The sequence below is a fragment of the Lithobates pipiens genome, unplaced genomic scaffold (genome assembly GCF_037356315.1).
Source record: "Lithobates pipiens isolate NorthernLeopardFrog02 unplaced genomic scaffold, aLitPip1_a1.2 Scaffold_28, whole genome shotgun sequence".
Taxonomy (NCBI): domain Eukaryota; kingdom Metazoa; phylum Chordata; class Amphibia; order Anura; family Ranidae; genus Lithobates; species Lithobates pipiens.
This window is the reverse complement of record NW_027507789.1, coordinates 42,361,859-42,388,448: the sequence shown is the minus strand read 5'-3', so window position 1 is coordinate 42,388,448 and position 26,590 is coordinate 42,361,859. Positions and strand designations below refer to the sequence as shown.

Genomic DNA, 26,590 nt, shown 5'->3' with positions numbered 1-26,590 from the left:
CGTTAGAGCGAGAGCAATAATTCTAGTAAAACACTTCCTCTGTAAGTCAAAACTGGTAACCTGTAGAAATTTTTAGAAAACTTTGCCTATGGAGATTTATAAGGGTCAAAGTTTGTCACCATTCCACGAGCGGGCGCAATTTTGAAGCGTGATATGTTGGGTATCAATTTACTCGGCGTAACATTATTTTTCACAATATAAAAAAAAATTGTGCTCACTTTACTGTTGTCTTTTTTTTGTTATTCAAAAAAGTGTATTTTTTCCCCAAAAATGGTCCTTTTAAGACCACTGCGCAAATATGGTATGACATAATATAAAAAAAAATTTTTAACTTGTAAACAACAAGTTTCAAAAATAGGCCTGGTCCTTAAGTGGTTAAAATATGAGCTCTGGTATCAGTAACCCCAATAGATGCAATCAATAATTGTCCTGAAACAATGGAGGTATATATTGGAATTTTCAAAAAAGATTCCTGCTTAGAAGACCCCAACGCGTTTTGATTATGCTAAAAAAATCTTCCTCAGGGGAATTGGGACCTCGAGATTAGAAGCATATGTTGTTATAGCAAATACAAAGTATGTACTATTTTTCCTTATTGGTTATATATTAGATATCATACCTTACAAAGTGGGGACATTGAACACCAACCAGAGCACACTAAAACAACAAATTCTGAACTGTTTCCCAGCTAACATATTAGTGAAGGCAGGGAAGTGGCCCCTTTATGGCCCATAGTGGACAATGTGTGCACACATGGGGGGACACAGAGGACAAGACACATCTACAACGAAAGAAGTATAAGCTATGCATGTGTACGTACACACAGGGTTGGTGTATGTAAAGTAGTATGCAAAATGGTCTAAGCTTACCAAACTTAAGATGGCATGCAAATGAAAAACTCTGGCAGGATGATATGCCAATGAGAGGTCTGGCCAAGTGTGGCAGGAGACTATACGAGTGTATATAGGTCTGATGTGATAACTGCAAAAAATCCATAGATATAGGTAGGTGTAAGGATCTACACTATATTGCCAAAAGTATTGGGATGCCTGCCTTTACACGCACATGAACTTAAATAGCAAATAGCATCCCAGTCTTAGTCCGTAGGGTTCAATATTGAGTTGGCCCACCTTTTGTAACTATAACAGCTTCAACTCTTCTGGGAAGGCTGCCCACAAGGTTTCGGAGTGTGTCTATGGGAATGTTTGACCATTCTTCCAGAAGCGCATTTATGAGGTAAGGCACTGATGTTGGCAAGAAGGCCTGGCTCGCAGTTTCCATTCTTATTCATCCCAAAGGTTTTCTATCGGGTTGAGGTCAGGACTCTGTGCAGGCGAGTCAAGTTCCACCACCCCAAACTCGCTCATCCATGTCTTTATGGACCTTGCTTTGCGCACTGGTCCAAATCATTTGGTGGAGGGGGGATTAGGAAGTGGGGTTGTTTTTCAGGTGTTGAGCTTGGCCCCTTAGTTTCAGTGAAGGGAACTCTTAAGGAGTCAGCATAACAAGACATTTTGGATAAACAACTTTGGGATGAATTAAAGTTCATGTGTGTGTAAAGGCAGGTGTCCCAATACCTTATATAGTGTATTTCCTTACATTATAGTACTTCCTTACTTTTCCTATGTTTATGGATATTTTGCACACTTAACAAACTTGGCCAGAACTTCAGTTCTGCTTTAAGGTTAGCAAAGGCTGCCTATGGTCTCCATTTCTGATGTATGGGGGGACTGATGGGGACCCTGATGTAAGGGGAGTGGGGGCTGATGGGAACCATGATGGAAGGGGGATTCTGATGTAAGGAGGGATGGTGATGGGGGCCCTAATGTAGGAGAGGACACTAATGGAGACCCTGATGTAAGGGGGCCTCTGGTGCAAGGGTGGACTGTGGTGGAACCTGATGTAAGGGTGGATTCTGATGGGAACTTTGATGTAAGTTGGTCTCTGATTGGGAATTATTTTCAACTTGTGAATATTTGTAAAATATACAATGTGGCCCTTGTACTGAAAAGTTCGGAGGCCCCGGACTAAAACATAATAAGGTGTGGGACTTCAGTTGAATAGAGGGGTAAACATCAAGTAACAGGATGATATTGGGATGAGAGGAAAATAAAACTAATGTGAATCAAAGTACATAAATAAAACTGTGGTTGGAGTTTGCAGTTTCATGGACCCAGCTATACCTTCAGCATCTCCTGCAGTTATTTCCTAGCCTACATTGAATGAGGAATGTACAACTCCAGTAAAACGTGTTTTGCAGTTTTAGGTGAAGAGCTAGATCCCCTGTAAGCTTTTATTGCCAACTGTCACTTCATAAGAAAGATTGATCCAGTTTGCTCTTCTCCATCCCTCCCCCCTACACTACACATATATCCTTCTTTTTTCATTTAGTTACTTTCTTTTTCATTAAATAGCTTTTGGCCAAGGTAAATTACGTCAGTGACATCAGTGTCCCTGGTGCCAGCTGGGATAAATGCCATACACGTCCCAAAAGGCACTAGGAGCACTAAGAGCATTCTATTCATTAAAGTGTGGGGGGGGGGGGGGGCGGGGCAGGCCTAGCGGCGCATCATCGGGAGGCTGTGCCTGAACCTGACGGCAGCATCCCAATGATATCACAAGGGAACATTGCTGGACCCGAGCAGTGTCTGCAGAGAAGAGGACCTCAGCCAGGCAATGCTGGATCTGCTGGGTGAATGGGGGAACATCTAAGGACAATGCTACGTCAGGTGAGCAGGAAAAAAAATAATAATTGGAGGGTGAAGTTACTGGAAGAGAAATCATCCTTGGAAGATTGTTCTTCTACTTTGGTTTCCGTGGCAACTGAAACGCTTGCATCTTCCCCACTTTCCATTCCATTAACAACAGTTACCATGACAAGTTGTGAGTGTGGATCCTCCCGCTGAGGGTATAGAAAGCAACAAAGACCTGGCATAGGTTCTTTAAAGTGATTGTAGAGGTTTTTTTTTTTTTTAAATAACAAATATGTTATACTTACCTGTTCAGTGGTTTTGCACAGAGAACCTCCTCTTCTGGGGTCCCCTGCCAGCGATCTTGGCTCCTCCTCTTCTCCAAGTGCCCCCAATAGCAAGCCATTTGCTCAATCGGGCTCAATCCTGAGCTGGGCTGTGTGTCTACAGATACACACAGCCAGGCTCAGCCCCGCCCTCCACTTCCTTCTCACTGCCTTTGACTGACAGCAGCAGGAGCCAATGGCTGCCGAGTCTCCTGTGAGAAGAAAGCGGAGAAGAGTTAGGCCGCGTACACACGGGCGGACTGTCCGCCCAACCTTGTCCGCTGAACAGTGTTTGGGCGGACAGTCCGCTCGTGTGTGGGCTTTCAGCGGACAGTTTCAGCGGACAGTTGGACGGACAAGGTCTTTCGGAAATTCCGAAAAACTGTCCGCTGAAACTGTGTTTGAGCGAACAGTCCGCCCGTGTGTGGGCCTGTCCGCTGTACTTTCGAAATGAGCGGACTGTTCCCGCTCGGAAAGTCCGCCCATTTCGAGCGCGTGTACAGGTAGGCGGGGCCCGCGAAGGAGACGTCGCGGGCTCCGCCGCCTGGAATGGGCTTAAAGGGGAACCCCAACGCCGAAAAAAATCGGCGTGGGGGTTCCCCCCAAGTCCACACCAGACCCTTGTCCGAGCACGCTACCCGGCCGGCCAGGAAAGGGGGGCGAGCGAGCGCGCCCCCCCTCCTTAGCCGTACCAGGCCGCGTGCCCTCAACATGGGGGGTGCCTTGGGGAAGGGGGGGCCGCGCGGCCCCCCCACCCCAAAGCACCTTGTCCCCATGTTGATGAGGACAAGGGCCTCTTCCCGACAACCCTGGCCGTTGGTTGTCGGGGTCTGCGGGCGGGGGGCTTATCGGAATCCGGGAGCCCCCTTTAAGAAGGGGGCCCCCGGATACCGGCCCCCCACCCTATGTGAATGAGTATGGGGTACAATGTACCCCTACCCATTCACCTGTGAAATAAAGTACAAATAAAAACACAACACAGGGGAAAAAAATATTTTATTGCACAGCCGGGGGTCTTCCGTCTTCGGGGGTCTTCTCGCCGGACTCCTCCGCTATGTGTGTGTAGCTCTTTTGCCAGCGGAGGAGTCCGGCTTTCTTCCTCCCCGCCGCCGGCCTCTTCTCCCGACTTCGGGGGTCTTGTCCCCCTCTTCGGTTCTTCTGCCGGGCCACCGCGCCTGGTCCGGTGGCCCGGTCTTCTGTCGCCGTCTTCCGTTCTTCTGTCGCCGCCTTCGGTTCTTCTGCCGGGCCACCGCGCCTTCTTGTAGCTCTTTTACAGGCGGTGGCCCGGTCTTCTGTCGCCGCTGTCGCCGCTGTCGCCTTCCGTTCTTCTTCTTGTTCTTCTTCTTCTTCTCCAGGAGATGTTGACACGTCGCTCCCTCCGGCCGGAATGCCAGAGCCGCCCTGCGCTGTGACTTATATAGTGACAATGGGGCGGTGTCACATGGTATATGTCACATGGGTTGGTCACATGGGTTGATGTCACATGGGGACTATGACATCGTAAGGGGGCGGGGTCACCATGTGACCAACCCATGTGACATATACCATGTGACACCGCCCCATTGTCACTATATAAGTCACAGCGCAGGGCGGCTCTGGCATTCCGGCCGGAGGGAGCGACGTGTCAACATCTCCTGGAGAAGAAGAAGAAGAACAAGAAGAAGAACGGAAGGCGACAGCGGCGACAGAAGACCGGGCCACCGCCTGTAAAAGAGCTACAAGAAGGCGCGGTGGCCCGGCAGAAGAACCGAAGGCGGCGACAGAAGAACGGAAGACGGCGACAGAAGACCGGGCCACCGGACCAGGCGCGGTGGCCCGGCAGAAGAACCGAAGAGGGGGACAAGACCCCCGAAGTCGGGAGAAGAGGCCGGCGGCGGGGAGGAAGAAAGCCGGACTCCTCCGCTGGCAAAAGAGCTACACACACATAGCGGAGGAGTCCGGCGAGAAGACCCCCGAAGACGGAAGACCCCCGGCTGTGCAATAAAATATTTTTTTCCCCTGTGTTGTGTTTTTATTTGTACTTTATTTCACAGGTGAATGGGTAGGGGTACATTGTACCCCATACTCATTCACATAGGGTGGGGGGCCGGTATCCGGGGGCCCCCTTCTTAAAGGGGGCTCCCGGATTCCGATAAGCCCCCCGCCCGCAGACCCCGACAACCAACGGCCAGGGTTGTCGGGAAGAGGCCCTTGTCCTCATCAACATGGGGACAAGGTGCTTTGGGGTGGGGGGGCCGCGCGGCCCCCCCTTCCCCAAGGCACCCCCCATGTTGAGGGCACGCGGCCTGGTACGGCTAAGGAGGGGGGGCGCGCTCGCTCGCCCCCCTTTCCTGGCCGGCCGGGTAGCGTGCTCGGACAAGGGTCTGGTGTGGACTTGGGGGGAACCCCCACGCCGATTTTTTTCGGCGTTGGGGTTCCCCTTTAAGCCCATTCCAGGCGGCGGAGCCCGCGACGTCTCCTTCGCGGGCCCCGCCTACCTGTACACGCGCTTGAAATGGGCGGATTTGCCTCCTCCTTACGTGGGCGAGTCCGTTCATTTCAAAAGTTGAGCGAACTGTTTGCCCAACCTTGTTCGTCAAACAGTCCGCTCGTGTGTGGGCAAGTCCGCTCATGCAAATTTTGAGCGGACTGTTTGATGAAACTGTTTGCCGAACAAGGTTGGGCGAACAGTCCGCGCGTGTGTACGCGGCCTTACTGCAGGTAGGCACAGCGCTGGATCGAGATTAGGCTCAGGTAAGTGTTTAAGGAAGGGCTATGAGAATGCAGTAAAGTAAAAAAAAAAACTCCTTTAGAACCCCGTTATATCCAGAATTAGAAAAAAAATGGTTTTGGGTGAAGTTCTACTTTACTTTATTCATGGTCTTGATTTTAAATCAGTAGATTGTTGGATACTTTATATTGATATAATGTATTTTATGACCACCTATTAATACGTTGACACATATGACACCTATTATTATGTTGCAGGATGGGGAGTGCTTAAGTAATGTCACACCACTGTTAAAGATTGATGCTGGTGAAGTTCTGGCAATCAGCTCTAGTGTGCAGCGCCAGCCACAATACAGAGACTTTGGACACAAATTGGATGAGAAAGGTGAGTTTGATTGTTATTTTATAGTAATGCTATAAAGAAATGCTGTACATTGCTAATATTGACATACAGTGTCTTGAAAAATTATTCATACCCCTTAAAATTTTCCACATTTTGTCATGTTACAACCTAAAACGTAAATTTATTTTATTGGGATTTTATGTGATAGACCAACACAAAGTGGCACATAATTATGAAGTGGAAGGAAAATGATTTTCCAATATTTTTGCAAATAAATATCTGAAAAGTGTGATGTGCATTTGTATTTAGCCCCCTTTACTCTGATACCCCTAACTAAAATTTAGTGGAACCAATTGCCTTCAGAAGTCACCTAGTAAATAGAGTCCACCAGTGTATAATTTAATCCCAGTATATATACAGCTGTTCTGTTCTCAGAGGTTTGTTAGAGAACCTTATGAACAAACAACATCATGAAGGCCACAGAACACACCAGACAGGTCAGGGACAAAGTTGTGGAGAGGTTTAACCACTTTAGCCCTGGAAGAATTTACCCCCTTCCTGACCAGAGCACTTTTTTGGGGATAGTTTTATGGCATTTTTATTCATAATTTATTATTTTTTTAAATGGCGGCGATCAGTGATTTTTATCATGACTGCGACATTATGGCGGACACATCGGACATTTTTGACACATTTTTGTCGTTTATACAGCAATCAGTGCTATACAAATGCACTGATTCCTGTGTAAATGACACTGGCAGTGAAGGGGTTAACCACTAGGTGGCAGTGTAGGGGTTAAGTGTGTCCTAGGGGCGTGATTCTAACTGTGGGGGGCGTGGCTGTGTATCACACGGAGCAGAGATCAGGGACACTGTCATTAGGCAGAACGGGGAGATGCTTGTTTACATTAGAATCTCCCCGTTCTTCCTCCCCTTGAGGCGATCGCGGGTATCCCCGTGGCGATCGAGTCCGCTGGACCTGCAACCCGACTCATGGAGCTTGCCACCGGCGCACGTGCCCAATGGCCGCCTCTTAAAGGGCAATGTACAGGTACGTGATTCTGCCTGTACGAGCCCTTCTTCCAACGTATATTGGTGTGAGATGGTCGGCAAATGGTTAAAGCAGGATTAGGTTATAAAAAAATATCCAAGCTTTGAACATCTCACGGAGTGCTGTTTGATCCTTTATCCAAAAATGGAAAGAGTATGGTACAACTGCAAACCTACCAAGACATGGCCGTCCACCTAAACTGACAGGCAAGGAGATCATTAATCAGAGAAGCCAAGAGGCCCATGGTAACTCTGGAGAAGCTGCAGAGATCCACAACTCAGGTGGGAGAATCTGTCCACAGGACAACTATGCATGCCACGAATCTGGTCTTTATGGAAGAGAAGCAAGAAGAAAGCTATTGTTGAAAGAAAGCCATTAGAAGTTCCATTTGCAATTTGCGAGAAGCCATGTGGGGGACACAGCAAACACGTGGAAGAAGGTGCTCTGGTCAGATGAGACCAAAATGTAACTTTTTGGCCTAAAAGCAAAATGCTATGTTTGGCGGAAAACTAACACTGCACGTCACCCTGAACACACCATCCCTACCGTGAAACATGGCGGTGGCAGCATTATGTTGTGGGGATGTTTTCCTTCAGCAGGGAAAGGGAAGCTGGTCAGAGTTGAAAGGAAGATGGATGGAGCCAAATACAGGGCAATCCTAGAAGAAAACCTGTTAGAGTCTGCAAAAGACTTGAGACTGGGGTGGAGATTCACCTTCCAGTAGGACAACGACCCTAAACAAACAGCCAGAGCTACAATGGAATGGTTTAGATCAAAGCATATTCATGTGTTAGAATGACCCATTCAAAGTCCAGACCTAAATCCAATTGAGAATCTGTGGCAAGACTTGAAAATTGCTGTTCGCAGATGCTCTCCATCCAATCTAAAGAGCTTGAGCTATTTTGCAAAGAAGAATGGGCAAAAATGTCACTCTGTAAATGTGCAAAGTGGGTAGAGACATCCCCAAAAAGACTTGCAGCTGTAATTGCAGCGAAAGGTGGTTCTGCAAAGTATTGACTCAGGGGGGCTGAATACAAATGCATGCCACACTTTTCACATATTTATTTGTAAACAAAAATTGAAAACCATTTATCATTTTCCTTCCACTTCACAATTATGTGACACTTTGTGTTGGTCTATTGCATAAAATCCCAATAAAATACATTTATGTTTTTGGTTGTAACATGACAAAATGTGGAAAATGTCAAGGGGTGTGAATACTTTTTCGAGGCACTGTATAATATATAATATTTATTACTTAAAGGTTAAATCTACCTTTGTGCAGAAAAAAATATTGCAATACAAAATATATATAGATAACATATACAATTGCGACAAAAGCCATATTGTAATTATTGTTATTAAAAATGAAATTTCCTTTTCAATCAGCAGCTCTGTAACTTTCTGCAAAATGTAGTGCAATATGGCAATATGACATTATTAAGTTTGCTGGATACCTGTCCTATGGTGAAGCAACCAATTTTAGCATATGTGGAGAATATGATTGTCTTCACGCACAATGTGGATGGTCGCACTTGATGCTTGTTGGGGTTTTCCAGAAATTACTGTACTACTTAGTATGCTGTCAGGTCTGGTGAACAATGGGAAGAAGGGATGAGGCCCCAAAATGGAACCCATGTGTGGTTAGCGAGGCACAACTTAAATAGATGCTTCCAAGTGGATTATTCAGGTCAATTATTTTTTAAGGCGTCAGCATAACAAGACATTTTGGACAATTTGTGGGAACAGTTTGGGGATGGCCCCTTCCTGTTCCAACATGACTGTGCACAAACCAAGGTCCATAAAGACATGGATGAGAGAGTTTGGGGTGGAGGAACTTGACTGGCCTGCACAGAGTCCCGACCTCAACCGAATAGAACACCTTTTGGATGAATTAGAGTGGAGACTGTGAGCCAGGCCTTCATGTCCAACATCAGTGCCTGACCTCACATGCGCTTCTGGAAGAATGGTCAAACATTCCCATAGACACACTCCTAAACCTTGTGGACAGCCTTCCCAGAAGAGTGAAGCTGTTATAGCTGCAAAGGGTGGGACAACTCAATATTGAACCCTACGGACTAAGACTGGGATGCCATTAAAATTCATGTGCGTGTAAGGGCCGGTGTCCCAATACTTTTGACGATATAGTGTAGGTGCACTGTGTCCTCTATGCCAGTGTTTCTCAACTCCAGTCCTCAACGTGCTCCAACGGGTCATGTTTTAAGGATTTCCCTCAGATGAAACACCTGTGCAAAATAATGGAAAGCCTGAAAACATAACCTGTTGGGACACCTCGAGGACTGGAGTTGAGAAACACTGCTCTATGCTGGGGTTGGACCTGCATGCTACCTACCCTGGATCAGCATCCTGGCGTGGGAGAGACATCATGTATCTTAGCCCCAGAGCTTCAATGGTTGTTATGGTGTGATGGTGGAGCCACATCATGAAGCGGATTCAGGGCAAACTATGTTCAGTGTTTGTGGCACTCCTGGAGAACCCAAACAGCACCCCATGGCGCCACAGCATTCCGGCTGAGAGATGCTGCTCTAAAATAAGGATTGCCTTAGAAAAAAATATTATATTAATGCATAGTGGATGGTATATCTGTTATTTTAGAATCCCCTGGCGATTTCATAACCAAAGAATATGTTCCTGTTCTGTACAATAATTTGCGTGATGTAACAAATACAATATACAAAATGTACGTCAATGTAAGTGTTCCCAGAATCCCATCTAACTATGTCATGTCATTCCACTGTCATGCCATGAAACAAGTATGTCACTCCTTGAGAAACCTGTACACGTGTTTAGGGATAATCAGCTTTTAATTGCCTATTTACATCACGGTAAGCCGCAAGGCATTTGGAACTGTTATTACTTTTTGAATAGCCTAAACAATAAATCTCTCTTTTCGGATATCTGTCATTTCAGAACTAGTAATTCTTTCATTCCAATTGTTACTTGATTTTATACTCAGTTAATGTACAAAATAGCCAGTAATGAGCAACTGTTTTTAAATGATGCCCCTATATCATGTATTTAAATTCAAACTCTGGTTTCAAATTATGCGCCCCACCCCCTCTGCCCCTTTTTTTTTTAATGGTTGAATATCTTTTATTATTTTCACAATAAAGGACATGAAGTCTTTCAAACATATGCAAAAGAAAAACAAGTGTACATTTGTGCAAGTCAAAAAAAACAGAGGTAACAGAATGACAGGGTGGATAATTGACAGTTCACAATAAACCTGTAGCAGTGCCCCCATGGGGTTGCTACATGTTACAGCATCCATACATTTCACCCTGTTGGTCAGACATCCATTTTAGCACACTTTCACAGACAATGAATAGTCTCTTGCTTGTTTTTGTTGTTTTTATTAGGAGAAACCATGAATCAGACCGAGACAGAAGTACAACCACATGTATTTAATAATAAAAGAACAAACAAAGTCAAAACATAGCCAAGGTTCAGTAACAGTAATGGATAGTCAGCAAAGCCAGAAGCCAGGGATCAATGTAGTGGAACAGCAGGATCTGAAGCCACAAGGGATGTCAGCAAAGCAAGTCTTGAACAGGATCGCAGGAGATAATTTCTGTGATGTTGATCGAGGCGCTATTTCTCCCCCAGCAGACTGACCATGGGTATATATAGGAGGCCCACCCCCTTCCAATCCTAATTGGGGATTGGTCAGGGCTCCCACATGCACCCCATGTCACTCCAGCTCTCTGCACTGCCCCCTTTCTAGAACCTTCTCCCTGGAAACAGAGGAGGTGCCCAAGAGCTGCAGCACATGTTAGTCACCTACTGCTATACTAAACCACTCAGATCAAAACAAACAGGCCTAGCTCACATCATAGGCCTGCCTAAATTTACCTGCACTGTCAGCTTATACAAAACTTACACCTGGCACCTATCTACCTGAGGTAGAGGGTGCTAAAAACCTCATTGAACATGATACAACAGTAACATGTTGAATCAAGAGGTAAATTAGGTGGAAGGAAGAAGATAGAAGAGGTAAGGGGGTGGGGGGGGGGGTGAGAGGGTAGGGAAAAATATGGGGATCCGGGTAAGGGCATAACAGGCTCTGGTAGTGGGGTATTCCAGTAGCTAAAAATCCTTAAAAAACAAGGTCATTGGAGACAGGTGTCATCTCCTCAAGCAATTGCAGGAGGTCATCTCACCAAAAAAGGAGGACAGAAAATGAGATCAGGTAAGGGAAAAACTGGCTAGGAGTCTATGGAGACCAGCTTTTTCAGGGACATCAAGGAGGAATAATGGTCCCAGAACAGCCAAAAGGTCTTTTTCCCATAAGTCAGTCTCCCACACCAAAAGCTCCTCCATCTGCATAATATTATTGATGCTGTCGACCCATTCAGCATTGGAAGGAGTGGAAAAAGACTTTCAGCAGGAGGAGACCAACTGACGGGCATCAGATAGAAAAATATCTTAACAAACTTGATTTAACCACTTGAGACCCGCGCTGTAGCCATTCACCTCCTTTGCCGGGACGACGTCTATTGACGTCGTCCCGTGCACGAGCGGCCTGCGCGCCCCCTGAGGGGCGCGCGCGGCGCGCTCTGTGATCGGCGAGTCTATGAGACTCGCCTGATCACCGATCGATCCGACCCCTTATCACGTGATCAGCTGTCAGCCATGGCTGACAGCTGATCATGTGATACAACGGAGCTGGTAATCGGCTATTATTCCTCCTCGCGCTGACAGAGCGAGGAGAAAAAAAAAAGAGCCGATCACCGGCGGCCGTGATCGGGACATCAGTCCCGATCACGGCCAGCCCTGCCAGTGCCCACCTGCCCCTGCCAGTGCCACCTCAATAAAATATAAGTGCCCCCCGTCAGTGCCACCCAGCAGTGCCCATAGTGCCACCCAGCAGTGCCCACAGTGCCACCCAGCAGTGCCCACAGTGCCACCCAGCAGTGCCCACAATCTGCCTCAACAAAGGTGCTGCACCCCAGTGCCACATATCCGTGCCCATCAGTGTCATCTACCAGTGCCCATCAGTGCCGCCCATCAGTGCCCAGCAGTGCCACCTATCAGAGCCACCTATCAGTGCCACCTATCAGTGCCCATCAGTCCCATCTATCAGTGGTACCTATCAGTGCCCCTTAGTGCCACCCATCCGTGCCACCCATCCGTGCCATCTTATCTGTGCCCATCAGTGCCACCTTATCTGTGCCCATCGGTGCCGCCTTATCTGTGCCTATTAGTGCCGCCTTAACTATGCCTATCAGTGCCCACCAGTGCAGCCTATCAGTGCCCACCAGTGCAGCCTATCAGTGCCCACCAGTGCAGCCTATCAGGGCCCACCAGTGCAGCCTATCAGTGCCGCCTCATCAGCGCACTTCAATGAAGGAGAAAAATGACCTGTTTGCAAAATTTTATAACAAACTATTAAACATGATTTTTCTTTTTTTTTTTTGCATCTTTTTTTGTTTGTTTAGCAAAAAATAAAACTCCGAGCTGTAACTAAATACCACCAAAAGAAAGCTCTATTTGTGGGAAAAAAATGATAAAAATTTCATTTGGGTACAGTGTTGTATGCCCGCGCAATTGTCATTCAAAGTGCATCAGCGCTGAAAGCTGAAAATTGGTCTGGGCATGAGGGGGGTTTAAGTGCCCAGTAAGCAAGTGGTTAAATTACTTTTTTTTTTTTTTATTATTATTGAAATATACAGTACATACTTTTATCCAGTGATCTTCTGGCTGGTTTGGTATCATCACAGGTCCTTCTTCTTTGTTGGCAGAGGTGGGCAGTCTGTACTGTTGCACAGAAGGGCACTCCTCTAATAAAGAACATTTACTTCAGTGCAAAGTTTTTACGTTTGTTTCTAAAGGAGTGTTACAAATTGTTGTCAATTTGCAGAACGCCACCTTGGAAACCAAAGAAAAGCTGGGTTTAATAAAACTGCATATATCAGTCTAGCATAAAACAATATCATCCTTACAATCCTTTACATAATGGAGGTGTCATTTTTTTTTTATTAATTTGTTTTTTAATTAGCTTTTCTACCTTCTTGTAACCTCCACTCTCGAATCTCTCTTTTACACTTCACTTCCTTTTATTTGGAATGAGCAGATCATGTTTTTTGTAGTCTTATGTACTCCTCTAAGCACACTACACATCCCATAGCCCATCTAATGAGCAAACAATAGTAGGAATGAACGTAGCCACCCTCTAATAGGTGGTAAAAAGGAGATTTAGAGGTGGTTGGGAGCAATAGAAAGTACTTTTTGAGTTAAGAATACATACAACCAGAGTTAAGTGCCATTTTAAAGAGTAAATTCACACATTTTTTTCAACAAAGTAAAAGTCAACAGCTACAATTACAGTAGCTATTGACTTTAAAAAAAAACACATACTTAACAGTCCAAAAAGTCCAGTGCTGTCTTCTTCCAACTTGGAAGTCTTCATCACTGTTTTTGTTCCTGTGTCGCCATCTTGGATTCTGGAGCCTTCCTGATCATTCACAGCCAGCCCCCTACACCACAGGTGTGGAACCCGCCAACTAGATGACACTAGTGTGACATAAGTTCTGCGAGAATCGGGGGTCAGGGTGGGGGTGAGAGTGAAGAAACATCATCCAAATGGGAGCAAGTAGGTACTTTCCATACAAAAAAAAAAAGTAAAAATAAAAAATGTTTAAAAAGAAGGGGGGAGGGGGAGTTTGGATGTTTGGATTATGTATTATGTCAAATTTGATGAAAGGTCTGCTTTAAATTAAAAGAAATCTGAAATACAACGCCACTGTTTATCACTTCGCCCTCCCAAACTTTTGAATTTTTTAAATTATTTTGAATTTTTTTTTAATTATTTTGAACATACAATCTCTGTATCAGGCAGAAACGAAGCAGGAAACTAAAATTCCATTTTGCTTCTCGTCTCCTTATTTTATAATAAATATTGGATAGGATTAATGATTACAGAACTGCATTAATACATTTATTGATTTAATTAATTGTATCTGCCAAAGGCTCAGTTTTAAATAAAAGAAAACACCTGTTTCATAGAGCTATTTGTAACAGGAATTGGTCTTTTCTTACATTCCTAACAAGGAACGTCCTTTCTCCTGTTGATCTTTGTGGAATAGGTCTGTTAAATGGGTTATAGCAACATTTAGAAATATCATATCTAAGTGATCATACTAAAAATAAAAATGAGGTCTTTCCATTCTCCCCCATCATAGATATTCACAGTGTATTGGAGGATAATATGAAGGATCACCCCCCTGTACGTGAATGCGATGTTCTAGACAAGATGGTTGGATTGAGGAATGGGATCCAGGGACACTACAATTCCTGCTACCTAGATACCACCCTTTTCAGGTAAGGTCCTCAAAATGATTCTTAACCACTTCAATACCAGGCATTTTCACTCCCTTTCTGCCCAGGCCAATTTTCAGCTTTCAGCGCTGTAACATTTTGAATGACAATTCAGCGGTCATGCAACACTGTACCCAAATTACATTTTTATCCATTTTTTCCCCACAAATAGAGCTTTCTTTTGTTGGTATTTAATCAGCTTTGCGATTTTTATTTTTTGCGCTATAAACAAACAAAGAGCGACAATTTTGAAAAAAACACAATATTTTTAACTTTTTGCTATAATAAATATAAATAAATTTTATTTTCTATAATAAATATAAATAACTTTAGGCCAATATGTATTCTTCTACATATTTTTGGTAAAAAAAAATCACAATAAGCGTATATTGATTGGTTTGCTCAAAAGTTATAGTGCCTACAAAATAGGCTATTGATTTACGGCATTTTTATTATTATTGTTTTTTTTTTTACTAGTAATGGTGGTGATATGTGATTTTCATTGTGACTGTGACATTGGGGTAGACAGATCGGACACTTTTGACACTATTTTGGGGTTAATTAACATTTATACAGTGATCAGTGCTATTAAAATTCAATGATTATTGTATAAATGTCACTGACAGGGAAGGAGTTAACACTAGGGGGCAATCAAGAGGTTAAATGTGTTACCTAGGGAGGGATTCTAACTGTGGGGGGATGGGACCGAGTAGGGGAGGAGACCGATTGGTGTTCCTATATACTAGGAATACACAATCGGTCTTCAGGATGTGTTTACACACACAGATCCATGTTCCTGCTCTGTCACAAGTGATCGCGGGTGCCCGGCGGACATCGCGGCCGCCGGGCACATGCACCAACTCCTCGGTGATGCGGCGAGCATGGGCGTGCCGCCGGACATCATATGACGCCACCCAGGATAGGAGATCCCATCTGCGGACGTCATACAACTATGGGCGGGTAGGTAAGTGGTTAAAGCTAAATTAGAGGTATCAAAATTTGACAATACCTGTGGGATCCCCATAGGAGTTGGAAGTAAACAATGTAGTAGGCACTGATACCCCAGTGATCTCCACTAGCTTCCAGATCTTGTGCCAAGAGGTTGCCCTGCTGTATTGTGAATACACAAGGTTGTCCACCTTGCATGGGCACCATTCAGGGCTGGGACAAGGGGTGGGCAAAAGGGGAAGCTGTCCTGGGCACTGTGATATCATGTGAGGTATGGGGGCACCTCAAGGAGATTGGGGGGGGGGTTGTGTTGGGAAGGGGAATCTGGAGGGTGGCGGGGGATATGAATTTCTCTAGAAGGGGAAATTATGGGGGGTGCTAGGAATGGTGAATTGGGGGGATTTTTGTTGGGAGGGGGGAAGAGGATTTGTGCTGGGAGGGTAGATTTGGGGAGTTTGTGCTAGAGGAGGTGATATGGTCAGTGATATGGTCAGTGTTGTGCTAGGATGGGACATTTTTTTTGGGCAGTATTTGTGCTAGTAGGCATGATTGGGGCTATTTATGCTAGGAGGGGAAATTTGTGCTAGGAGTGGGGATTGGGAGAAAATTTGTGCTGTGAGGGAGATTCAGGGTGGGGGGAGAGGATTTGTGCTTAGAGGGGAAAATGATTTTAAGTGAAAGTGATTTTTTATTTGAGGGGTTTATGTTGGGAGATTTGGAGAGAGAAAGGATTTGAGCTTGGGAGGGAGTGATTTGTACTAGGAGGAGAGGGAATTTATGCTTAGGGGTAGGCATGCAGATTAGTGCTTGATTTTTGGGGGGCTGGATATTTGCTGACACATAATGCTCATACATTTTGGAGGGGCACAGTTTGGTATGTTTGCCCTGGGTTCTAGATGACCTTGTCCTGGCACTGGCAACATTCATTGAACGCTTTGCATTTTATCAATAAATGTAAAGCATTCTCTAATTGGACAAAGTGGAGAAGTGGGGTGGTGACATTATAATATCCACTTCATACAATCAGAGAACGCTTTGCATTGAGAAAATGCAAAATGTTTGTGAATGGCACCCATGCCATATGGGTGATCCCGTGTGTTCAGAAAGCAGCAGGGCAGCCACTCAGTGCTTACTACAGTGATTTCCAGCTTTGGGTAGAATTCCACAGGAATGGGACATACGTAAATATATTGGTCCAAGCTGGGCTAATGTAACTATGTCAAACTAGCCTTGCCTGGAATTCAGCTTTAATACTCAAAACCCTCACAAACCTTAAGCTATAAATTCCAAAAAAATATATATTTGTTTTCACAGCCTATTTGCTTTCTCCTCTGTTCTGGATCCTATCTTACGCTCGCCAGATGTCTGTGATGCCAAAGTACAACGCATCCTTAGGGAGGACATTGTGAACCCCCTCAGAAGGTAAGATTGTGTTTACAAGTCCACATATTTAGTTATGATATTGCAGAGGCACTTTTGGGTTTTTGGGACAATTCCAGTCAGTCAACCTAAAGCTTTTTAACTCATTAGAATGCTTTTCAATGAAACTATAGTTTTTTGGTGGATCATTTTAGTGTTCATCAGACAGTGTTTATATAAATTCTTATTAAATCGATTGTCAAGCAGCAGAAATGCCACACACCGAGATGCAAATAATATTCTTCCTTGTTAATCTAAGATGTTTAATGCTAGGCAACGGCATTGTGCTTTTACAACTTGGTCAGAACCGTAACTGAGCTGTCACCGACAGTCAACTACGGATAATCGGCAGCCGGTGCACCATTTTGTTCTTTTAGTTGACTATGGAAAGATCAGACTATTCTCTGCTCTTTACTGAAAGGTGTAATGAGCTTTTATATGAGCACCATTTAGTTTGAGACAATGTCAACTGCCGATTCTTTGACAAGTATCTCATCACATGGCTCCTCATGTTGTAGGACTGGATTCGTACATGCTGACAATGTCATGAAGCTCAGAAAACTGCTGCGATGTGATTCCTTTGTTACTGATGAGAAAGGTTTGTTCTACGTTGTCTGTCATTTCTTGTAAAATATATTAAATACTTGATTCTCTTATTATTCTTAATCCATCGTTTTCTGATGGGTAGCAATTAAGATCCAAGTTCTATTTTCAGATGTTTTTGCTCATAGGCACTAGTAATAATAAGGAACTAATTGATGTGCCTCATAAAATTGCCCTGATTGCCTCAAAGTGCACAACCTCCTACTCTTGGGCCAAGTCCTGCTGTTCTGCTGATTGTGGGAAGGCACTCTATAATCTATAAGTGGATTTTATGTACTTATACTAGCAGTAATTGGATAGAATAGCCATACATGTTGAGAGGGGACTAAAGCATTTTTAAAACCATCATTCTAATGAGTGTGCAGCACCAAACAGAATTTGAAAAACAGAAGTTATTAACATGTCTTGTTCCCGCACATCCCCAAAATACGAGGATTATTACTAATTTCAGGACAAGGGGCCCAAAGTACATCCAAGTGTATAGTGCAAAAAACGCTCAATATTATAGAGTCATTTATTCCAACCTGCATATAGCTGTCTCAGGCTTTTTGGCCACCATCAATGTAGTGTACGAAAGCCATTGCATATATGGAATAGGATCTGGAACTCAACAAGACAACATCACCATACAAGTTATTTATTTATTTTTTACAAGTATTTATATAGTGCCAGCAATTTACACAGCACTTACATATATATATATATATATATATATTGTACATTCACATCAGTCCCTGCCCTCAAAGAGCTTACAATCTAAGGTCCCTAACTCACTGTTAAAGTGTTTTTAAAGTTATAACGCGGGGGAGTCCAAACCTTTGACCTTCCTGGGCCACATTGGAAGAAGAGTAGTTGTCTTGGGCCACACATAAAATACACTAGCAATAAGGATAGCTGATGAGCAGTTGTGGTGTGGTGGCCAGGCCTGTTCTCTTTAATGACAGGTCACTGGTGGCTGCACCTATTTGCATCTCTCTACATAATTATTGAGTACCTGCGGTGAGCACTGCTGGACACAGACATAGTGCATCCAGAAAATTATAACTTCCGAAAAAATGAATTTAGCAGTCTTAGAAATGTCATGTATAGCACACTGTACATATGCAAAGGTCTGTGAAGACTTAGGCAAGTTCCATTAGTGAAGAAGTGCGATGGAAACATTATGGTCAGTGGGGTGCAGCAGTAAATTTGAGAAGTATGCTATGTACACCATCATAATTGCAGTCAGTGAAAAAGTGCACTATTATCGTTCTCTAAAGGATCTTTAACAGTCTGTTGATGTATTTAGAACCTATCCCATCATTGCTTTCTTGGGAGTCAGCCATAATACTGCAACTTTTAAAACTTAATGTCAGAGAATTGCCCAACCCCAGAATCAGTCTAGGGCTAGGCAAATTAGCCTAGATCAACTTTGTTAGGTTATTACTTAATACAGTCATAAGCCTTGTTCTTTGAGGAGCCTAAGAATTAATACTGCCTCATAAACAATTGAGATAGCTAGAAGGTGTGGGTTAGCATTAATTATATCATAATGTTAATGTGCCAGCTACTCTGTTTCAGATCCGGAAGAATTCTTAAATGCCTTATTATATGAAGTACTTGCTGTGGAACCACTGCTGAAAATACGGTAGGTCTCTGGCTTGCTCGGTGGGGTTTGACTAAACATCTGTAGATCTGGCTGACTGAACTGGTCAGGTTTTCCCACTGGGGATTGATTATATCTGTAGATCTCGATGACTGAGATTTCTTCTAGACTGCCCAGCCATCAACATATTTGCCAATACAGGGTGACTGACAAATTTGGTCCATTCAGTATTATTTTAGGACAATACAAAAACTCAAGAGTGGTTGCAACCACAACATCACTACATTTTCATTCACAGGTGGTTACACTTTCAGGCAATGTTTCATGGCCTGAAAAAGTTGCATATTGTAACATAAAAGCCAACTAAAAGCATCCTATCCTTATTATAAAAGAAGAATACAGGAAGTAAACTGAGTTTTTATTTCCTAGTTTCAGCCTGATTATATAATGTAAAATATACAAATATAAAGCGCTAGTGCAACAAAGTGCTAATCCAACTACTTAAATAAATAAATGAATCAATAATATTAAAGTGAAAAAAACTCATCCCATAAATAATCAATCAATAATAAATTCATCAATCTGTGATAAAGTGCAAAGCTCATAATAAATCAATCAGTAATAAAGTGCAAAGTTCATAATTATTCACTTATAAAGTTCCACGTTACAATCCTTGTGCTCAAAAATCTGAATAAATGTGTTTTAAAAAGTTAGTGCCGGATAAAGTGTTGTGTTCATACTGATAGATTCCCAGGTGGAAATAGAAACAGGCTCACGAGATATGCCAAACTCCTTCGTTAATAGCAGGTTTGACAGCGATTGTCAAATGCACAAGTCCAGGTCCGCTCAAATTTCATGGTCAATTAGTATACTCCATCATGCAAAAGTAAAACCAAAGAGAGAGAGAGAGAGATCCACATAGCCTAATATATTAAAACAGGAATAAAACAAACTTACAATCTGTGTTTGGTCAGTCAAATGCTAACATAAACCAGCATGAAATCTTTACAGCAATTGCTCCACCACAGCCACAGCTGTTTCGTCATTGGTTGACTTCCTTAGGAACCCCTTTCCACCATTCACCCGCTTCCCTCTCTGCACCTCCTTCCATCATTGCAGCTCCTTTCACCTTTGCACCACATTTCACCACTGTGTACAGTTCGCTTGATGGGGTTAGATCAAGACTTCCGTTCCTGCTAATAAATTACATTGGGTTGTTGGCAGTGCTTAGGGTTGAGCTAAATGAGAGTGTTTACAAACAGTAGTTGAGGATCGTATTCTTGATGTAATACTGACAGCTTCTGCCCAAAGGAGCAGAAATATGGCATGGCTTGTCCAAACCTTAATATGAGGCTTCCTCATGAGGCTCAGGAACTTTTCCCTGCCGCTATGCACTGTCACTGCCAGATAGAGAACCTGTCCCTATGCTAACCACTCGAAAATAGTGCACCAAACCCAGGAGCCAGTCTTATAAACACTGCCCTAACCCAAGCTGGCTATTGAGGTGATGTAGGGCACCAGCGTCCAATCGTACAGCTGTCCCCCTGGTGACCTCAGGAAGTCATAGAGGAACCAAGTTCTTCATGACTTCCTTCCCCCTTCTGCAATGCCGCTTTGGTTGAGTGCCACCTATAGTGGAGAGCACAGACTGCACATCACCTACATGGTGATAATGGTCACTTGGGATAATTTAGCTTCCCAGCAGGGACACAGACTGTAATATAGGTCCAACAGAAAGTTTTATTTTTTTCTGACATGTTGGTGTTATATCTTTCACTTGGATGCTATAAGTTGCACTGACTAAATACAGCTGGATAAAAGAAAAACTGTGTCTGTCTTCATTTCAGGCTGCATAGCAACAAAATGTGATTATTTTAAAGGAGGTGATTCTATTCTATACCCACTGTATATCTATCTCCAGCTGTCACACTTACCCTACCGATACTTTATCGCTGCAGCATTTTCGAAGCAGAACAACAATTACTGAAACTATCATTTACACACCCCCAGGGGGACAAGTTAAAATAAAATCGAGCTCATTAGATTCACATCTACTTAATGTTAAAATATTGATTTCTGGTAATGGATTAAAATGTCATTTTGTTTCACTATTGTGCAGTTGTAATGGCAAGTCTCAGGAAAGCAACAGCTATCAAATAATTGTGGAGAGAGATGGAACATTAAAAGTTCCCAGCGTCCAAACACTGCTGGAAAGATCATTTCAATCGTATGAAAATCTCAAGTTTGATCAGGTAAAGTCATCTGACAAAGTGTTCACTCCAGGACATTAATATTACCATTGTCAGCTATAGATTTATATTTTTTACTAAATGACTCAGAACACCAAATTCTCAGATGAGCAGTTGGATATTCCCGAAACTGCAGTTCATGTATTTTTTACATCTTACTTTGGAGACTCCAGAAGGTCATATGATTTTTTTGATAGTGGATTGGGAACCTACTACTGCCTCAAGACTTTTTAGAGGTCTCCAATTATGTGACACAAGGCTTTGAAAAAAGAAATTTTTGGGTCCAATGAACAATGACAAATCAAACCTTAAAGCCCCAAAATTAAAAGTACCAATTTTTAAGAGAATGGAAAACTACAGTCTAGTGCAGGGTTCCTCAACCAGGGTTCCGTGGATCCTTAGGGTTCCTCCAAAGGTTGCTAGGGGTTCCTTGAGCAATGAGCAATTTCTGCCTCTCAGAAGTTCCCACTGACACCATTGCCCTTTTAGCGATCTGTAAGGGGGCAATTCTTCTCAGTGACCACAAGTGTTAGCCCTTGTACACACGGTCGGAGATTCCGACAACCCAATCCGTCGGATTTTGTCTGTCGGATTTTGTCCAAAACTGTTGTATACACACGGTCGGACGAAGTTGTCGGAATGTCCGATCGTTCAGAATGTGATGGCGTTATTTCGTTACGACAGGACTATGTTCAGGCTAGTAGCCAGTAGCTTTGATGTAGGAATTTGATCTGAGCATGCGTGGCACTTTGACCGATCGGAATTCTCTACACATGATCGGAGTATGTCCGATCGGAGCATTTTGTCGGAAAATATTTCCGGCAAGTTGGAAAATTTGGTCCGACGGATATTCCGACGGAAACAGTCCGATGCATACCACACACAGTCGGAATATCCGACAAAACGCTCCGATCGGACACATTCCGTCGGAATCTCCGATCGTGTGTACAAGGGCTAAGAAGCATTCTCCCAATTGACCCATACACTAAAGTATCATGAAGTAGGGTAGATATAGTCATTTTTAGTAGGGGTTCCCTGTGACTGAAAAGTTCTATTGAAGGATTCCTCTGTGTTAAAAGGTTGAGAAAGGCTGATCTAGTCAAATATAACACTCTGAGATTAAAGCAGAACTCCATGATACTTTCCAGTTCTGTCCAATCCTTCTTTTTCCAAGACGAATTAAAAGATAGCATTTCCCCCTTACCTAACTGTGGAGAAAATTTGTATTTTTAACCGGTACTTTAAAAGTCTGAGACCTAAAGGCACCCTGAGGAGGAATTAGTAATGTGCCATCATCATATCATGTCATATCAGTGTGCTTGAAAGACCAGAAGTCTTCTGGACTGTCAATCAAGGTATAATGTCAGGATGAGCAGAACACAGCAGGAGTCTACTTGCCTGTCAATCAAAATAGGCTGCACAAGTGGGTGGAGCAGATGACGAACCCTAGCTGCTAAGGTCTCCCAACTGCAGTGCGTGGCAATGTAATAACATAATTGCATGTATAGTAGAAGGGGCTTTTACACAACTGGTGGCCCTGGGGCAGAAGCAGATATATTGGCCACTGGTCTTAATAATAGGAAATCATGGACGTGGACCCTGTACATACATGAATCAGAGACAAATTATGCAGTGGCTGCTCCAGTGTATGCAAAGAGATGAACATATTTATGCAAGGTAGAAAATTACATTTATAAATATGCATTTACATTTTGTCCTGAAACTCAAATTTAAACTAACTCAGAGGGCACAGCCTTCCTTCTGAATGCCTGTAATTTTCACCACCCTGGCATTCATCTTGTACAGACTGCTGTGCTACTCTGCTAAATCCCTGTTGTCAGTTGTCACCACTATCATCATCTACAAAATTAACATTGAACTTCTGAAAATATGTGGCTGGAAAGGAACACCCTCTGGTTTTCTTACACAAAGAGACTGAACAGTCCAGAATCATATTCAAGGAAGTTAGCTAAGCTTACAGCACAAAGAAAAGCCTTCTAACTATAGTTGCAATGGATTACATATGAAAAAGTTAACAGAGGGCTTTGAATTGCATTAAATCATCTGCCAGCCAGAACCTTCTTAAGTTTTGGAAAGCGTGTGGAAGTATTAGAAACCATGTCATTTATTTTAACTGCTATCAGGGACTCCGTTAGAGAGATTTACCCCCACTTCCTGTCCTGCTTACAATGTTTTATAAGACAGAAAGTGAGGCGATATATATATGCCAGCACCTCATGTTCTAGGACACAGGGATATGCTTTCACTTCTACTTTAAGCAGTACCAAAAGCAATCTAAAAGTCAAAACTGGAATAATTGTTAGATTTTTCTTTCTACTGGATAAAGGAATAGTACTGCCATTCTACATCTAAAAGTCCAGAATGGTATTTTATTGAAGGGTAACTCCAATTTCATGGGGAAAAAAAATTAGCAAAAAAAAAAATAAAAAAAAAAAAAAAAATATATATATATATATATATATATATATATAGCATATACAGGTCCTTCTCAAAAAATTAGCATATTGTGATAAAGTTCATTATTTTCTGTAATGTACTGATAAACATTAGACTTTCATATATTTTAGATTCATTACACACAACTGAAGTAGTTCAAGCCTTTTCTTGTTTTAATATTGATGATTTTGGCATACAGCTCATGAAAACCCAAAATTCCTATCTCAAAAAATTAGCATATCATGAAAAGGTTCTCTAAACAAGCTATTAACCTAATCATCTGAATCAACTAATTAACTCTAAACACCTGCAAAAGATTCCTGAGGCTTTTAAAAACTCCCAGCCTGGTTCATTACTCAAAACCGCAATCATGGGTAAGACTGCCAACCTGACTGCTGTCCAGAAGGCCATCATTGACACCCTCAAGCAAGAGGGTAAGACGCAGAAAGAAATTTCTGAACGAATAGGCTGTTCCCAGAGTGCTGTATCAAGGCACCTCAGTGGGAAGTCTGTGGGAAGGAAAAAGTGTGGCAGAAAACGCTGCACAACGAGAAGAGGTGACCGGACCCTGAAGAAGATTGTGGAGAAGGACCGATTCCAGACCTTGGAGGACCTGCGGAAGCAGTGGACTGAGTCTGGAGTAGAAACATCCAGAGCCACCGTGAACAGGCGTGTGCAGGAAATGGGCTACAGGTGCCGCATTCCCCAGGTCAAGCCACTTTTGAACCAGAAACAGCGGCAGAAGCGCCTGACCTGGGCTACAGAGAAGCAGCACTGGACTGTTGCTCAGTGGTCCAAAGTACTTTTTTCGGATGAAAGCAAATTTTGCATGTCATTCAGAAATCAAGGTGCCAGAGTCTGGAGGAAGACTGGGGAGAGGGAAATGACAAAATGCCTGAGGTCCAGTGTCAAGTACCCACAGTCAGTGATGGTCTGGGGTGCCATGTCAGCTGCTGGTGTTGGTACTCTGTGTTTTATCAAGGGCAGGGTCAATGCAGCTAGCTATCAGGAGATTTTGGAGCACTTCATGCTTCCATCTGCTGAAAAGCTTTATGGAGATGAAGATTTCATTTTTCAGCACGACCTGGCACCTGCTCACAGTGCCAAAACCACTGGTAAATGGTTTACTGACCATGGTATTACTGTGCTCAATTGGCCTGCCAACTCTCCTGACCTGAACCCCATAGAGAATCTGTGGGATATTGGGAAGAGAAAGTTGAGAGACGCAAGACCCAACACTCTGGATGAGCTTAAGGCCGCTATCGAAGCATCCTGGGCCTCCATAACACCTCAGCAGTGCCACAGGCTGGTTGCCTCCATGCCACGCCACATTGAAGCAGTCATTTCTGCAAAAGGATTCCCGACCAAGTATTGAGTGCATAACTGAACATAATTATTTGAAGGTTGACTTTTTTTGTATTAAAAACACTTTTCTTTTATTGGTCGGATGAAATATGCTAATTTTTTGAGATAGGATTTTTGGGTTTTCAGGAGCTGTATGCCAAAATCATCAATATTAAAACAAGAAAAGGCTTGAACTACTTCAGTTGTGTGTAATGAATCTAAAATATATGAAAGTCTAATGTTTATCAGTACATTACAGAAAATAATGAACTTTATCACAATATGCAAATTTTTTGAGAAGGACCTGTATATATACAAGTCATAATGTAATTGAATGTTATTGAAAATTAGCTTTCCTTTTCAAACTGCAGCTCTGTAATTTTCTGTAAAATGCAAGGAAGGCGATATGGTACCTGGAGGTGTTCTATACAAAGATGGTGTAAAGAACGCCCCCAATTTATGTAATTTACTGCTTGTGTGATTGGCTTACTAATTTTCCCAAAAGTTTGCACTAAGATACAAATTCAAATCTGCGCATCACCTGCAACAAAAATTGCATTTTTGGTGAGATATTCCCAAAGGAAAATATGTCTAAAGGGATGCAGAGCCTGCAATTTCCTCGTTAGAGCCCTGCAGGTGCAGCAGCTGATTGATAATTATGAAACCACTCTCATACAGACTCACTCACATGGACACAGACAAACAAACAGCTGTTTCTCCAGAATCAGAAAATGTAGGACTCTGCAACAAAGTTTGTTAAATCCTTGCAATGTACATAGATCACCCAGAGGGGAATAATTTATTCTCAACAAAAGTGTAGTTACTCTTTAAGCTTGCGAGGAGTGTGAAAGTCCCACTTCTTCAGGGGCCAGGCTATAAACATAAAAACGTGACAATAATCATAGTCTTATCTAAAGCAATGTTAAAGTGGTTGTACACCCTGTACAACCACTTTTACCTACAGGTAATCCTATATTAAGGCTTACCTGTAGGTTCTTGAAATATCTCCTAAAACTCTACGGCTTAGGAGATATTTTTGAAGAATCCGAGCGATGATGACTACGGCATATGCGCACTTTAGAAAGGGCACATCTAATAGGGGTCATGCCTTGACTGGCGGCACATGCGAGAGAGTGATGTCACGCCACTCAGGCCTGTCACAGAGCCAGAGTTCTCAGCCCCGGGAAGGAAGAGGGGTAAAGATGGATGCTCCCTGCTAGTGGGGACAGCGGTGACATTGCGGGCTTCGGTTTGGGTAAGTGAAACATAATGGGCTACTATGCAATGCATAGTAGCCCATTATGCTTTACCTTTGCAGGGAAATAAAGAGGAAGTAAAACCCACCAGGGTTTACTTCCTCTTTAAAATACTATTTAAAAAATGTGCAAATAGGGATTAATATATAATAATTATAATGTGCTAAGAGACAAATACAAAAGCATGACTCACAAGACTATCAAATCATTCATAATTAACTCCAAATTATATAGGATAAAAACGATTCATTTTCATCCTGTTGAATTTTCATC

General features: G+C 43.1%; 1 protein-coding gene across 1 annotated transcript in view; it reads left to right on the top strand.

Annotated features, from left to right (window-relative positions):
- Positions 1-26,590, top strand: part of LOC143935336 (ubiquitin carboxyl-terminal hydrolase CYLD-like) — a 66,005-nt gene that overhangs the window by 26,725 nt on the left and 12,690 nt on the right. Inside the window, exons 3-8 of the mRNA XM_077459138.1 lie at positions 5,984-6,110; positions 14,321-14,459; positions 16,719-16,826; positions 17,342-17,421; positions 18,987-19,053; positions 21,131-21,263. Coding sequence (XP_077315264.1) covers positions 5,984-6,110; positions 14,321-14,459; positions 16,719-16,826; positions 17,342-17,421; positions 18,987-19,053; positions 21,131-21,263 — 654 coding nt within the window. The remainder of the gene's footprint in view (positions 1-5,983; positions 6,111-14,320; positions 14,460-16,718; positions 16,827-17,341; positions 17,422-18,986; positions 19,054-21,130; positions 21,264-26,590) is intronic.